Source organism: Kogia breviceps, chromosome 9, assembly GCF_026419965.1.
Source record: "Kogia breviceps isolate mKogBre1 chromosome 9, mKogBre1 haplotype 1, whole genome shotgun sequence".
NCBI classification, from domain to species: Eukaryota; Metazoa; Chordata; class Mammalia; order Artiodactyla; family Physeteridae; genus Kogia; species Kogia breviceps.
This window is the reverse complement of record NC_081318.1, coordinates 97,672,266-97,689,034: the sequence shown is the minus strand read 5'-3', so window position 1 is coordinate 97,689,034 and position 16,769 is coordinate 97,672,266. Positions and strand designations below refer to the sequence as shown.

The 16,769-nt window shown below is 38.8% G+C and overlaps 1 protein-coding gene across 2 annotated transcripts in view; it reads left to right on the top strand.

The window, feature by feature from the left end:
• Positions 1–16,769, top strand: part of COG5 (component of oligomeric golgi complex 5) — a 270,936-nt gene that overhangs the window by 11,269 nt on the left and 242,898 nt on the right. For both annotated transcript variants that reach the window (XM_059074512.2, XM_067042835.1), the window contains exons 4-5: positions 2,967–3,021; positions 3,121–3,190. In XM_059074512.2, the coding sequence (XP_058930495.2) occupies positions 2,967–3,021; positions 3,121–3,190 (125 nt within the window). The remainder of the gene's footprint in view (positions 1–2,966; positions 3,022–3,120; positions 3,191–16,769) is intronic.

Here is a 16,769-nt window from a genome sequence, read left to right as displayed (position 1 = left end):
CCTATTTTATTAAAAAGAGATAGCCTAATTTCTTCATTTATTTGCTCACTCAGTCAAATAGTAGTTGAGAACTTGTTAGATACCAGGCACCTGTGAACAGTAGAGTCACTGTTCTCATGATATTTATGTTCTAGGTAGGAAATTAGACCAAAAAAAAATGTGTAAGTAGGGAACTTCAGGTACTTTTAAGTCCTAAAAGAAAATAAAATAGATGATGAGGTAGAAGAATGGGAGTTTCTTACTAGCTAGGATGGGCAGGAGATGCTTCTTTGAGAAGATGACATTTGAACTGAGATCTGAATGATGAGAAAGAGCTACCATATGACTATCTGGGGAGGAGAGTGTGGTAAGCTGAGGGGCAAGTAAATGGAATTCGCGTGGCACGTTTGGAGGGCAGAAAGAAAAGGCTAGTATGACTGGAGTTTAGTGAATGAGGGAAAGTATTGTAGATGAGGTTCTTGGGAAGGAATTTTGATTTTCATTCTAAATGCAGTGGTAAATAATTGGAGGGTTTTAATTAGAGATGTTATGTGATTAATGCTCTAAAAAGTTTTCTCTGGTGGCTCTATAGGAGGGCAAGAGTAGAATTTGGGGTACCAATTTAGAAGCTATTAGAGTAGTAGACATTGATGGTGCCTTGAATTAGTGGTGGATGTAAAGAGAGAGAAGTGAATGGGATAAAATGGGGGTAGAGCTGATAGGACTTGTTGATGGGAAATGAAAGGTCTGAGGGAAAAAAGTCACCAATAGTGATTCCTAAGATTTTAGTCTGAAAAATTGGATAGATGATGGTATGAGTAACTGAGATGTGTCACACTGGAGACGCTCATGGTGGGGCAGAAGTTATCTTGGGTGTCTTAAATTTGTCATAAGAAAGTTCAGAGCTAGAGATTTGTGTGTGTGTGTGTGTGTGTGTGTGTGTGTGTGTAGATAGGCAGGTATAAAGAAAATCTATATAGATTTTCTTATACATATGTGTGTATATAAAATCAGTATTTTATTGAACAGATAGATAGGTATTGAATGAAATCCCTAAGAGAGATTCTAGATGGAGAAGAGAAGCTGGCTGAGGATCAAATCTTGGACTACTCCAGCATGTAGAGATCTAACAGAGAAGGAGTAGGAGCAACTAATGCCATCAGAGGGACCCAGGAGGGTGATGACTTGGAAGCCTAGAGAAAAAAATGTTTTAGGTGGGGAGTGGTTCAACGTGTCGTGAATTTCTGAGAGAACAAGATCAAGACTGAACTGACAATAGAATTCGGCACCTTGGAGATGTCTGGTGACGTTGACAAGATCTGTTTTGGTGGCATATGTGTGAAAGGTGTTGCGAGTGGGTTGTGGAGAGAATAAGATGTGAGGAAGTGATGATAACAAGGAAAGCCAGTTCATTCTTGGAGGTTTAAGGTCAGTGAACCATAATACCGGCAGAAATCCTTGGGTCCAGAAAGGATTCTATTGGACTGAGCCATATTAAAACATATTTGTATGCAGATAGGAGTAATAATTAATTCTTTTAAAAAAAAAATTTTTTTTAAATAATTAATTCTGGGCTTCCCTGGTGGCGCAGTGGTTGAGAATCTGCCTGCCGATGCAGGGGATACGGGTTCATGCCCCGGTCCGGGAAGATCCCACGTGCCGCGGAGCAGCTGGGCCCGTGAGCCGTGGCCGCTGAGCCCGCGCGTCCAGAGCCTGTGCTCCGCAACGGGAGAGGCCACAACAGTGAGAGGCCCGCGTACCGCAAAAAAAAAAAAAGAAATTAATTCTGAAATTAGTTCATCTAAAATGAAAACATTCTATGCTTAAATTTATTTAGAATGCTATGTTTCAAAACTACATCTATGCCAGTTGAATATAGAAACAGTTTTAAAGAATATAGTTCAAAATAATTAAATCTGTAATATTGGAAAGCCCATTTTTAGGTATATAAAAAAGTAAAATTTAAGATCTGTCTTCCTGAAAATAATTTTACAATTTTATAAACAGTTCTTCATCATGTTATGTAAGTGGAGAGTAAAGGCAATAATATACTTGCTGTCCATATTTATTATTTATCTAGCATTGGGGGTTAGAGAGAGTATACCAGGGGGAGCGTACCTCATTTCCAGATCGTTCAGGGCTTTGTAGACCAAACCATGGACTTTAGTTTTAACATAGGAGCAAAGGGGAGACTGGGGAAGGGTTTTAGCAGATGAGTGTTGTAATTTGCACTTCCAAAGATCACTCAGGCTTTTTTTAAAAAATATATATAATTTTAAAAATAAATTTCTTTATTTTTTGGCTGTGTTTGGTTTTCGTTGCTGGGCATGGGCTTTCTCTAGTTGAGGCGAGCAGGCAGGGGCTACTCTTCATTGCGGTGTGCGGGCTTCTCATTGCGGTGGCTTCTCTTCTTACGGAGCAGGGGCTCTAGGCATGAGGGCTTCAGTAGTTGCGGCTTATGGGCTCAGTAGTTGCGGCTCGCGGGCTTAGTTGCTCTGCAGCATGTGGGATCTTCCTGGACGAGGGCTTGAACCTGTGTCCCCTGCATTGGCAGGTGGATTCTTAACCACTGTGCCACCAGGGAAGTCCCACGCTTCTTTTTTTGTAATTGTAGTACAATACACATTAACATGAAATTTACCACTTTAACCATTTTAAACTATATAACTTAGTGCTGTTAATTACATTTACAGTGTTGTGCAACCATCACTATCCAGTTCCAGAACCTTTTCATCACCTCAAATGGAAACCCTGTACTCATCAAGCAGTCACTCCCCATTCCTTGTCAGACTTCTTGAGTGGAGCAAGGTTAGGACAGGGAAGACTAGTTAGTGGTCTTTGCAATAGTCTAGTCTAAAAGATATTGGTTGGATTATGATGATGGCAGAAAAAAATGGAAAATTTTCTCTATTTTTTTCTTTTAACTTTTTACCCAATTTGAACCCTCATAAATTTGTAAAGTAATGTAAGCTGTTATGTTTTCCTAGGTGTCCTTCAAATGATGCAGACAAGAATTGGGGCTTTACAGGGAGCTGTTGATAGGTACTGTTGTTCATTTTGTAAATAAATGAAATGGAAAGATTTTTATCCATTGATATTTTGAAGATGATTTTGTCACTCCTCTTTCTGTTTTTCCTTTAGGATGAAAGCAAAAATTGTTGAGCCGTACAATAAAATAGTAGCCCGTACTGCTCAACTAGCAAGACTTCAGGTAGGTCCTCACTTGTTATTTCTTTGTACTTTTACTTCATTTTGTCTTTATAAGTGAGCAAATTTCAAGAGAATGAATTCTGAGGAAGTCAGAGAATATGAGAGAAAAGGGGAAAAATACTGAAGAGTTTTAAAAGAAGATATTCAGTTTAAAAAATAAAAATCTAAACTATTCAAGTGAATTATTTTCACTTATTATTTCAGTGTATTACTAACTTTTTAGAATTCAAAATTATTTCTCTTAATAGAGAACAGGAAGAAACCTAACTTTTATCCTTACAGTTTGCTATGATCCAGTGTAAGGAACCCAAACCTATAACTTCTGTAATACAGCAGTCCCCAACCTTTTTGGCACCAGGGACCGGTTTCATGGAAGACAGTTTTTCCGCAGACTGGGGAGATGGGGGTGGGGGGATGGTTTCACATGATTCAAGCGCATTACGTTTATTGTGCACTTTATTTCTGCTATTGTTACATTGTAATATATAATGAAATGATTATACAACTCGCCATAATGCAGAATCCGTGGGAGCCCCGAGCTTGTTTTCCTGCAACTAGGTGGTCCCATCTGGGGGTGACAGGAGACATTGACACCTGAAGTGTGTTGCTTAGGTCCAATGTACTCCGTGATGTCGTTTTGGTCGCTGTCACTGCAGAAAACCCTGCTTCACAAAGATAGGATGTTGGAAATGGAAGCAGGCCTTTCAGTGCTTTCGTGGCCATCTCAGGATATCCCGCCTTGACTTTAATCCAGAACGTATGGAGATTTGAAGTTGTGTCAAACATACTTTTAAGGCTACTGTCATTTACGATCTCAAGCAGTTGATCCTCTTCTAGCACAAAGTCGATTCACTGGGCTTATTCACAAATGGGTCGCAGATCCGTTCCTTCCCAGTTTGGGGGTCCTTTGTGGCTGGGAAATAATCCTCAAACTCTTCTGAAAGCTGAGAAAGGTGATCGATCATGTACCAGCGGGGAGAAAGAAGGCCCTGGCTCAGCCTCTTTCAAAATGTCTGCTAATATTTGAATCATGTCAAAAATCCTAGTGTTCAGTCATTGCCCCCATAATTCCAGTTTGGCTTTGAATGCAGCCATTTTATTTGCCAACTTGAACACAGTGGTTGTTGTCCCCTGAAGTGACAGATTGAGTTCTTTGAGCATATTGAATATGTCACACAAGTAAGCAAGTTTTGCGACCCCATTCTGTGGCACTGAAATGTGCTGCCAGTGGTGACTGTTTTTCTAAAAGAAATCTCTGGAGTGGCTCTTGAAACTCAAAAACTCTGGCCAGGGCTTCCCTGGTGGTGCAGTGGTTGAGAGTCCGCCTGCCGATGCAGGGGACATGGGTTCATGCCCCAATCCGGGAAGATCCCACATGCTGCAAAGCGGCTACGCCTGTGAGGCATGGCCGCTGAGCCTGTGCGTCCAGAGCGGGTGCTCCGCAACAGGAGAGGCCCGCGTACCACAAACAAACAAACAAAAAACAACAACAAAAAAACACAAAACTCTGGCCAGTGATTTACCTTTAGAAAGTCATCTCATTTCTGTGTATAAGGGAAGACCTGTGTGCTCTGCGTCTGTCTCCTCATAGAGCTGTGTGGACAGATGTGAGTTAAGGGCATGTATTTTAATATGGTTGATAATTTTAATCACATCCTGCAAAACGTTAAGTTCAGGAGACATTTTTCAGCTAGCCAGCATTTCCCTATGGATGACACAGTGCGTACACTCATGTTCAGAAGCAACCTCTTTGACCCGAGTAGTGAAACCAGAAAGCCATCCAGTCATGGCAGCCGCTCCATCCGTGCATATATTGACACAAAATGACCAATTCAGATTTCCTGATATGTAATCATTCAAAGACTTGAAAAGTTCTGCAGCTATTGTGTTGGTTGGCAACAAAACTGCACATAACATATCCTCATGCACATCCTCCTGAAAGATATATCGCACAAAAACATGCATTGTTGCCTTGTTGTCAACATCAGTAGACTCGTCAACCTGGATTGCGTACCATGGTGACTCATTAATCCTCTCTAACAATTGTGCCTCAGTATCCTCTGCTATTTCATCAGTTCATCTAGTTATGGTGCTAGCCAAAAGAGGAACATGTGCCATGTTTTGAACTGCAGCCTCTCCTAAAAGTTCATGACAGATGTCCTTAGCAGCAGGCAGGCTCAACTCTTCACCAATGGTAAAGGGCTTTTTCTTAAAGATTTATTTATTATTTATTTATTTATTTAATATTTGGCTGCGTTGGGTCGTAGTTGCCACATGCAGGATCTTCATTGAGGTACGCGGGATCTTTCACTGCAACAGGCAGGCTCTTTGTTGTGATGCACAGGTTTCTCTCTAGTTGTGGTGTGCGGGTTTTCTATTCTTTAGTTGTGACACGCAGGCTCCAGGGCCTGTGGGCTCTGTAGTTTGCGGCATATAGATTCTCTAGTTGAGGTGCGCAAGCTCAGGAGTTGCAGTGTGTGGGCTTAGTTGCCTTGCAGCATATGGGATCTCAGTTCCCCGACCAGGGATCGAACCCGTGTCCCCTGCATTGTAAGGCGGATTCTTTACCATTGGACCACCAGGGAAGCCCAGTAAAGGGCTTCTTACCTTTAGCAATGCGGTTAGGCACTAAGAGTGATGCTCTCGGGCTTCCCTGCTGGCACAGTGGTTGAGAGTCCGCTTGCCGATGCAGGGGACACGGGTTTGTGCCCTGGTCCGGGAGGATCCCACATGCCGCCGAGCGGCTGAGCCCGTGAGCCATGGCCGCTGAGCCTGCATGTCCGGAGCCTGTGCTCTGCAGGGGGAGAGGCCACGACAATGAGAGGCCTGCGTACTGCCAAAAAAAAAAAAAAAAAAAAAAAGAATGATGCTCTCAGTGCAGACACATTTGATGAAGTGGCGGCCTTCAATAATTGCTTCTGTTCTTCGTGTTCATGTTTTTTTCTTTTGAAAAACTCCAAAGGCTTGTGTTTTAATGCAGGGTGCTTGGTCTCCATGTGGTGAAACAGTTTTGAAGGTTTCATGTCTTCCTAGGATAGCTATTTGCCACATATTATACAGAGCGGGCTTGGAGAATGTGAATCACCTGTGGCAATGAACCCATAATTTAAGTAGGACTCTTGGTATTTTCTTTTAAATGCAGCTTTCTTTTTGTTGGCAGTCTTAGAGTCTTCTGCTGTCTCATCATTGGGTCTTTCCCCCTTTTCAAAAAAGCTCTCCAGCGATGTTTGCTTTTTACTCATTTTGGCTAGGGTTAGCTTGTGGGCTTACCCAAACTGTGACTGAGACAAGTGCACAGTTCAAGAAAGAGGAGCAGACAGAAGTGTTAAATAAAATAATGGGCAGGCCACGCGCGGATTGAAATAAGTGTCAGTTTCTGACTTAAAGCCTGCCACCACATGCAGTTGTACAATTGAAGTACATCAACTCACTTGCCACTGTAAAGCCTGCCACCAGATGCAGCTTAATTGTCACTTTCCACCCACTGGTGGAGTTTTGATACGAGTCTGCAAGCAGTTGATTTATTACGGTCTCTGTGTCGTCAAACCTCTCTGTTAATGATAATCTGTATTGGCAGCCACTCCCCAGAGCTAGCATCCCTGTGTCAGCTCCACCTCAGATCATCAGGCATTAGATTCTCATAAGGAGCACACAACCTAGATCCCTCACATGCGCAGTTCACAGCAGGGTTTGCACTCCTATGAGAATCTCATGCTGCCACTGATCTGACAGGAGGCGGAGCTCAGGTGGCAATGCAAGCAATGGGGAGTGGCTGTAAATACAGATGAAGCTTCGCTCACTCACCCGCTGCACACCTCCTACTGTGTGGCCCGGTTCCTAACAGGCCACAGACTGGTACCGGTCTGGGGACTGGGGACCCCAGCTATAATAGATGTTTTAGTATTTTAATCTTTGCTATTTCTGGGTCAGTTTTTGTTAATTGACCTTTCTTCTTGTTATGGGTTTTATTTTTATGCTTCTTTTCATGCTTGGTAATTTTTGATTTTATACTGGAAAGGTGTGTTTTGTGTTCAGGGGTCTGGATTTTTAAAAATTTCCTTGAAATGGTGTTGGACTTTATTCTTGTTCACAGTTAAGTTACTTGAAATTAGTCTGATCTTTTTGAGGATTGGTTTTAAATATTTAAATATTTATTTATTTATTTATTTAGCTGTATCGGGTCTTAGTTGCAGCTTTTAGGATCTTTGCGGCACATGGGATCTTTGCTGCAGCATGAGGGACCTTTTCTTGCGGTGTGTGGGCTTCTCTCTAGTTGTGGTGTATGGGCTCAGTAGTTGCGGCATGTGGGCTCTCTAGTTGTGGCACGCGGGCTTAGTTGCCCCATGGCGTGTGGAATCCTAGTTCCTTGACCAGGGATCCAACTCATGTCCCCTGCATTGGAAGGAGGATTCTTAATCACTGGACCACCAGGGAAGTCCCCAAGGATTGGTTTTAAATCTTTGTTAGTGCAGGTTCAGAGCATCCTTTAGCCTAGGGATACCTTAGCCATGTTTACTACTAGGTCCTTCCACTATGAGCTCTGTGCATTGTTTCAGTGTTTCTTTCCTTCTGTTTCCTCTTACACATGCACAAATTGGCCCTTAGCCAGAGACTTGAGGCCATCTTCCTGCACATCTCCCCAACCTCTCCTTCCTGGCCAGTTCTCTGCCCATAAACTCTAGCTCCTTTTGGCTTTCCTGAAATCTGATCTGTTTCCACACTTCAAAGAGACTGTCATGTTCTGTTTGCCTTTGCTCTGCTTCAGCTAGAAAATTGTCTCCCGACAGTAAATTGAGATAGTTGTTAAGCTCATTTTCTTTCTCCTGTGCTATTTTTCAGTATCTGTTGTCTGAACATTTTATTCCATGTATTTTGTTCAGTTTTCTAGTTGTTTAAGTTGGGAGGGTAAATTCTGCCCTATTATTCCATCACTGTTAGAGGTAGAAATTTCCTTCATTAAAAAAATTGAATTGTAAGTCACATACTATAAAATTCACCACTTTAAAGTACACGTTTAAGTGTTAACTGAGTGGTTTTTACTATATTCACAGGGTTGTTCAATCATCACCGCTGTCTAATGCCAAAACATTTTCATTACTCCAGAAAGAAACCTTATGCTCAGTAGTAATCACTCTTCCTCCCCTCTCCCCCCTCCCTCTTCGCCAGCTTTCTAATCTTCTATCGATTTGCCTATGCTGGATATTTCATATAAATGCATCATACGTTGTGTGGCATTTTTTTGTCTGGCTTCTTTCACTTAGCGTAACGTTTTCAAGGTTTATCCATGTTGTAGCATGTGTCAGTACTTCGTTCCTTTTTATGACCAAATAATATTCCATTGTACGGATATACCACATTTTTGTTTATCCATTTATTTTGCTTGCCTCTCAGTTGATAGATAGTTGTTTCTGCTTATTGGTTATTATGAATAAAAACTGTTACGAACATTTGTGTACAAGTTTTTGTGTGACGTGTTTTTTTTCGGTTATCTTGGGTATATACCTGAGAATATATACGCTAGGTCATATGCTAACTCTGTGTTTAACATTTTGACGTATCAAATCAATATATGAGCACCTTAAACTTAAACAATGTTCTATGTCAATTATATTTAAACAAAGGTGGAAAAAACTTTTTGAGGAGTGCCAAACTGTTTTCCAAAGCAGCTGTACCATTTTACATTCCTATCAGCTATATATGAGGCTTTCAATTTCTTTCTCGCCAAGACTTCTTTTCTTTTTAATACAGCCAGCTATTGGTTATGAAGTAATATCTCATTGTTGTTTTGATATGAATTTCCCCAATGACAAATGATACTGAGCATCTTTTATTGTGCCTATTGGCCATTTGTATATATTCTCTGGACAAATGTCTGTTCATATCTTTTGCTCATTTTTAAAATGAGTTATTTGTCTATTCCCTCTCTCCCTCCTTCCCTCCCTCCCTTCCTTTCTATACTTGGCATATTGTGTTCTGGCTTCCAGTTTAGTTGTTGAGAAGCTGTCATTCTGACCTGATCTTTTGAAGGTAATCTGCAGGTTTCCTCTGGTTTCTTTTTTAAAAATTATTTATTCATTTATTTATTTTAACATCTTTATTGGAGTATAATTGCTTTACATTGTTGTGTTAGTTGCTGCTGTATAACAAAGTGAATCAGCTATAAGTATACATATATCCCCATATCTCTTCCCTCTTGTGTCTCCCTCCCACCCTTCTTGTCCCACCCCTCTAGGTGGTCACAAAGCACGAGCTGATCACCCTGTGCTATGCAGCTGCTTCCCACTAGCTATCTATTTTACGTTTGGTAGTGTATATATGTCAGTGCCACTCTCTTACTTCGTCTCAGCTTACCCTTCCCCCTCACTGTGTCCTCAAGTCCATTCTCTGTGTCTGCATCTTTATTCCTGTACTGCCCCTCGGTTCTTCAGAACCATTTTTTTCTTTAGATTCCATATATATATGTTAGCATATGATATTTGTTTTTCTGTTTGATTTCCTTCAGTTTCAGAATGGTTTCTTTTTATTCATTTCATGTGCAATTTGTTTTTCTTTTTCCATCTGTGAGTTTATCTCTTCCATCATTTCTGAGCTGTGCTTTCTTCAAGTATGTATCATTCTCTCTCTCCTTTGTCTTCGATTCTTATTAAATGTACACTCAACTTTCTTTATCATCTAAGTCACTTACCCTCTTTTCCTTACTTTACATTTTTTTTCCTTTCCTTGCTTTTCTCTGGAGTTTTTTCTAATGGGTTATCTACTTCATTAATTTATTCCTAACCACTTCCTGTGGTTAAAATAGTCTATTATTATTTTGCTAAGTTTTGGTTATTGTATGTTTTATTTTTAGAAGTTCTATGTTTCTTTTTCTAAAGTGCTGTATGACCTATTTCTTGTTCCCTGACTTTGATTTCTTTGGATATGTTCTGCTGAAGTATTCTATTGCCTGACTCTGGTAGGTATAGTATTTGTAGTCTTTGTGGGTATGTTTATCTTGGTGGTGCTTGCTGGTTCTATCTAATGGAGTCCAGTTTTCCTGGGTGCCTGGTTATTTTTTGCTGTGTGTTGGATATTTTATTTGAAAAGTTATTTTTTAGAATATTTGAGTCCTTCAGAAAGGATTTGTTTTGTTTTTCTATGGCAGCAGAAATTACTACCAGTCCAAGAACAACATTAAATTAAGTTTGATCAATTTTAACTCTCCTCCTCCACTTTGTCTCAGAGGCTATCAAAATGTAGAATCTAGTTTTCCAGGACTAGCAAGTGATCTCAGATTACAACTGGATTTGCTTTTCTCATTGGGTTCACTCTGCTTTACTTTTGGCTTGGTGTTTGTATCCATACTATTATTTCTTTGATGCTTTTGAGACATTTTTACATTTTATACAACAGTTTTAGTTCTTAATGGTAAGCTAAAAACATAGTCTGCCATTTTAAAATTATTATTAATTTATGTTTTGGCTACATTGGGTCTTCATTGCTGCACGTGGGCTTTCTCTAGTTGTGGCGAGCAGGGGGTACTCTGCGTTGCAGTGTGTGGGCATCTCATTGCGGTGGCTTCTCTTGTTGTGGAGCACGGGCTCCAGGCACGCGGGCCTCAGTAGTTGTGGCACACAGGCTCAGTAGTTGTGGCTAGTGAGCTCTAGAGCACAGGCTCAGTAGTTGTGGCACTCGGGCCCAGTTGCTCCCTGACATGTGGGATCCTCCTGGACCGGGGCTCAAACCCATGTCACCTGCATTGGCAGGTGGATTCTTAACCACTGCACCACCAGGGAAGTTCTAGTCTGCCATTATTGAAAATAAGATACTTACGTGTCTTCTCTTTTTTTATAAAATAAACATCAGATTATTTTTTTCCCCTGATAAAATTATTCAGTACTTCCTTAACACAAAAGAGAATGAAGTCTGAAGTCCTAAATATGGCATGTAAGTCCCTTCATTTTATTGCCTCTACTTGCTTTTTATCAACTTTACCTTTTGTCATTCTAAAAAAATTTATTCTGGATACTAATCACACTGAACTACTTACTGTTCCTGAGTGTGCTGGAGATTCTCACATTCTTTCCTTTCCACATTTTTTTCCCTAACTCAGAATGTTCTAGTCACTCAGTGGATTCTAGTCAACTCTTCTGTGAAGTCCTCTCCTGCCCTTCTGACAGAGCAGAATATTTACTTATTTTACTTTATTATTATTTTTTGGCTGCACTGTGCAGCATGTAGGATCTTAGTTCCCCAACCATGGGTCAGACGTGCACCCTCTGCATGGGAAGCGTGGAGTTTTAACCACTGGACCGCCCGGGAAGTCCCAGAATGTTTATTTTTAAATTTTTTCATTTCTTTAATATCTTGTAGATGTTTCCATTGTAATACTTTCTACATAGTTTTTTCCTTCCTCATACTCTCCTGTAAGACTAAGCTCCTTGGGCTTCCCTGATGGCGCAGTGGTTGAGAGTCCGCCTGCTGATGCAGGGGACACGGGTTCGTGCCCCGGTCCGCGAGGATCCCACATGCTGCGGAGTGGCTGGGCCCGTGAGCCATGGCCGCTGAGCCTGCGCGTCTGCGTCTGGAGCCTGGGCTCCGCAACGGGAGACGCCACGGCAGTGAGGCTCGCATACAGGGAAAAAAAAAAAAAAAAAGACTAAGCTCCTTGAAGGCTATGATAATATTTAAATATTTGAATGTCTAGCCTTAGCATAATGTTATGTACCATATTAAATGCTTAAGAAATGAGTTAAATAATTTGTTCCTTGGTCTGTGCCTTAGTTGTAATGTTTTTAAAAAATATGTAGCATATGTGACTCAACATATATAATACTAAAATTTTTTTAATGGACTTATAAATGTCTCCTATAACAATCTGAGAAATATAGCACGTGAGAAGAGTTTGAATGTCAGTCTTTTTCAGAAGGATGAGAGATACAGGTTATTTCAGAGATAACCACTTAAGGCTATGTGGGGTAGTGAGGATACATAGAAACCCGTCTTAACAGTCAAAGAGGTATCATGGGACAGTGGAATATGGGTTGGCCTACAATAATATCTTAACAGTCACCCTTTACTATAACTCAGGTCCTGCATCTCTGCTACTTTTTCTTACTGCCACTGTGGATTAACTCTCATTCTCCTTTTCACTTGTTCTTGTTTCACTCTTGCTTTTTTTGTCTCAAGGCTTCTGCTCTATCCTGTACACCCACTTTCCTAAAGAGAACAGTGTCTGTAACAGTTTTGGGCAGTTCTTGTGCAAGACAGTGTCATAGGTCACTGGTGATAGACTTTGTGGCATAGCATTGAGCTGGCATTGTTTCCCTGATCTAGTCAGCTGTGGCTAAGGTCACAAGGTCATATGACCAGAAATACCATGAACCACATATAAAGAGCTGCCTAAGGTACTTTCCTGAAGAAAGGGTGTGGGCACTGCAAGTGCTGCTCAGAGCGTTGGAGCTAATGTTTTACTTTTATGCTAAAATATACATTAAAACATTACTTCCATAGTTAAGTTGGGATTTAAATATTGCTTTTGAGAATAACTTTTTCATTCTGTACTGAAAATCATGGCCTTAAGTTAACCGGAATTCTGTTTCTTACGAAAGAATAGACTAACACGTAAGGATGGTATTAACTAAGAAAAGTGATTATGCTGCTTATATCTTCTTTACAGACTTCCTTCTAATAAAATGAAATTTTATAAAACATTTTGGTCTTTTGGACATAGATGGAAATTAACTTATAGTTTAGTAAACTTTAAAATATTTTTGTATATGAAGACATAGGAGTGTTTTTATTAGCAGAACTGTTCAGGAGTGTTAGTCTTCATGTGCTTCACACGATGTTTTGATTATAGATTTTTGCTTAATTTTAAGCAATAAATTAAAATTTAATTTGTTAAATTAAACATTTAATTTAAGTTGACTTCTTCGCATTCAACTCCAGATCTTAAACATGTCAGAATCGTGCACTTCTTTTTTTCACCTTGGTTTACTACAATCTTTTGACAGTAAGTTTTAAGAATTTTATTTATTTTTACCACCTAGCTAGGTATGTATTCATGATAAAAAATTTTTTTCATGTGTATGTTGGACTTTAAAATGTATAAAAAATTTCAAGTATTCTAATTCAATAATTATGTTTAGAAGTTCTATATCTCATCATGTTATGGATGAGTAAACTGAGGTTCTAAGAGTTACTTGCTGAAGTTCATATAGCCATTAGGCAGCAGTTAAGATAAAACAGAATTTCTTTCTCTAAATTTAGTATTCTGTGCTTTTGATTCGTAAAAAAGTAGAGGATACAGTTCCTGTTTTTCAGAAACTTGCTTGTAGGTAGAAAAATTAAAATCAAATCTAGGTTGATGAAGCACAGATGAAAGCACTGGACTAGGAGTTACGAGACCTGACTTCACTCTTCATGCCTCTAGCTGCAAGGTCATGAACAAACTTTAGTTATCTTTTTTTCCGGCTTTGAGATATAATTGACGTATAATGTGTACATTTAAGATGTATAATGTGATAATTTGGTACATGTATATTACTGTGAAATGATTACCACAGTGAGGTTAGTAACACATACTTCACTTTACATAATTACCGTTTTTGTTGTTACGGTCATGGTGGTTTAGTATCTTTCTGTGAATGCTCTTCCATCTCTAAAATGCTGCGATTCTATGAAGCTGTGATAGTTTCTTTTTTGAATGCTTTTATTTTTTATGGTTATGTAAGCGTGAGAGGTCGGGATTGTTTGTGTTTAAGATAAACACTTTATATTTATTATTGTTAAATATTATTAATTTTAGCCCTAATATTAGCCCTAATTTTCTATACTCTTATTGTAAAAAATATTACACTACTGTATAGGGGCAACTAAGTTGAATAACTTTGGTGAAATTATTATAAAGGAAGGGAGAGAACAAAAAAAGAAAAATGTCTAGGTACATTTTGATATCTTTATTTCCAGTATTTAATTTTTCCTGAATTGACTCATATACAGTCTTATGTTTAGGAAGGAAGTTCATCTTAGAAGTTTGTTGCCATTCAAACTGCTTTGAAGTCTAAGGGCTCTTTGGAAGTTTATTTATGTTTTAACCATTTTTATTCCGTTCCCTTTGACTAGACATTTCCATTTTAAACTTTGGGGAAACTTTAATGTTTCTGTTTAATCTTTTTGTTCTTTGAGATCTTAATTCATTTAAATGCATGTGGTATAAGAAAGCAAAAAAGAAATAGCTATGAGGTTGTTTTTGCCTTGAACGTAAAATCCCTATGATTGTACCCTCAATTAGAAGAAAGTACTTCTACATTTAATTTCCTTTGCTTTCTATCCCCATTTCACTCTCTTTGCAGAAAGCCTTTTCTTTCTTTGAGCAGAAATTTTTGACTTCATGTATATACATGAATACAGGAGTTGAATTTAATTATCACCCCAAGAATCATCTCTATCTTAGCTCTTTTTAGTAACATTGTTTGCTTATGAACTGCCTCAGAGTTTTTCAGAAAGAAATTTTTAAGAGCTTATTATCCCTTACATAGAATATTTAAATTTTTTAAACTTCACCATTATATAAGAAAATTAGTTTTTAAACTTTAAAATCTTATAAGTTTTTAACACTTTTAATCATATGTTTTCAAAAATATAATAGCTTTATTGAGGTATAATTCACATACCTAAATATAAGGTTTTTTATCTTTTTAATTTTTTTCACATCTTATTTCACTTTTTAATTTTTTAAGTCACACACATATTAACTTTTCAATTTGAAGTGCTGTTTTTTTTTAAATTATTGTACAGCAGCAGATCCTTATTAGTTATCCATTTTATACACATCAGTGTATACATGTCAATCCCAATCTTCCAATTCATCACACCACCACCCCACCCCCTGCCACTTTCCCCCCTTGGTGTCCATACGTTTGTTCTCTACATCTGTGTCTCAACTTCTGCCCTGCAAACCAGTTCATCTGTACCATTTTCTAGGTTCCACATATATGTGTTAATATATTTGTTTTTCTCTTTCTGACTTACTTCACTCTGTATGACAGTCTCTAGATCCATCCACATCTCTACAAATGACCCAATTTCGTTCCTTTTTATGGCTGAGTAATATTCCATTGTATATATGTACCACATCTTCTTTATCCATTCATCTGTTGATGAGCATTTAGGTTGCTTTCATGACCTGGCTATTGTAAATAGTGCTGCAGTGAACATTGGGGTGCATGTGTCTTTTTGAGTTATGGTTTTCTCTGGGTATATGCCCAGTAGTGGGATTGCTGGGTTGTATGGTAGTTCTGTTTTTAGTTTTTTAAGGAACCTCCATATTGTTCTCCATAGTGGCTATGTCAATTTACATTCCCACCAACAGTGCAAGAGAGTTCCCTTGTTAAAATCCACACCCTCTCCACCATTTGTTGTTTGTAGATTTTCTGATGATACCCATTCTAACTGATGTGAGGTGATACCTCATTGTAGTTTTGATTTTCATTTCTCTAATAATTAGTGATGTTGAGCAGCTTTTCATGTGTCTCTTGGCCATCTGTATGTCTTCCTTAGTGAAATGCCTATGTAGGTCTTCTGCCCATTTTTTAACTGCAGTGTTTGCTTTTTTGATATTGAGCTCCATGGGCTGTTTGTATATTTTGGAGATTAATCCTTTGCCTGTTGTTTCATTTGCAAGCACTTTCTCCCATTCTTAGGGTTCTCTTTTCATCTTGTTTATAGTTTCCTTTGCTGTGCAAAAGCTTTTAAGTCTCATTAGGTCCCATTTGTTTATTTTTGTTTTTGTTGCCATTACTATAGGAGGTGGATCAAAAAAGATCTTGCTGTGATTTATGTCAGACAGTATTCTTCCAATGTTTTCCTCTAAGAGTTTTATAGTGTCTAGTCTTACATTTAGGTCATTAATCCATTTTGAGTTTATTTTTGTGTATGGTGTTAGGGAGTGTTCTAATTTCATTCTTTTACATGTAGCTGTCCAGTCTTCTCAGCACCACTTAGTGAAGAGACTGTCTTTCCTCCATTGTACGTCCTTGCCTCCTTTTTCATAAACTAGTTGACCGTAGGTGCGTGGGTTTATCTCTGGGCTTTCTATCTTGTTCCGTTGATTCATATTTCTGTTTTGTGCCAGTACCATATTGTCTTGACGACTGTAGCTTTGTAGTGTAGTGTGAAGTCAGGGAGTCTGATTCCTCCAGCTCTTCTTTTTTCCCTCAAGACTGCTTTGGCTATTTGGGGTCTTTTTTGTCTCCATACAAATTTTAAGATGTTTTTTGTTCTAGTCCTGTAAAAAATGCCATTGGTAATTTGATAGGGATTGTACTGAATCTGTAGATTGCTTTGGATAGTATAGTCATTTTCACAATATTGATTCTTCCAATCCAAGAACCTGGTATATCTCTCCATCTGTTGGTATCATTTTTAACTTCTTTCATCAGTGTCCTATAGTTTTCTGCATACAGGTCTTTTGTCTTCCTCTGTAGGTTTATTCCTAGGTATTTTATTCTTTTTGTTGCAATGGTAAATGGGAGTGTTTCCTTAATTTCTCTTTCAGACTTTTCATCGTTAGTGTATAGAAATGCAAGAGATTTCTGTGC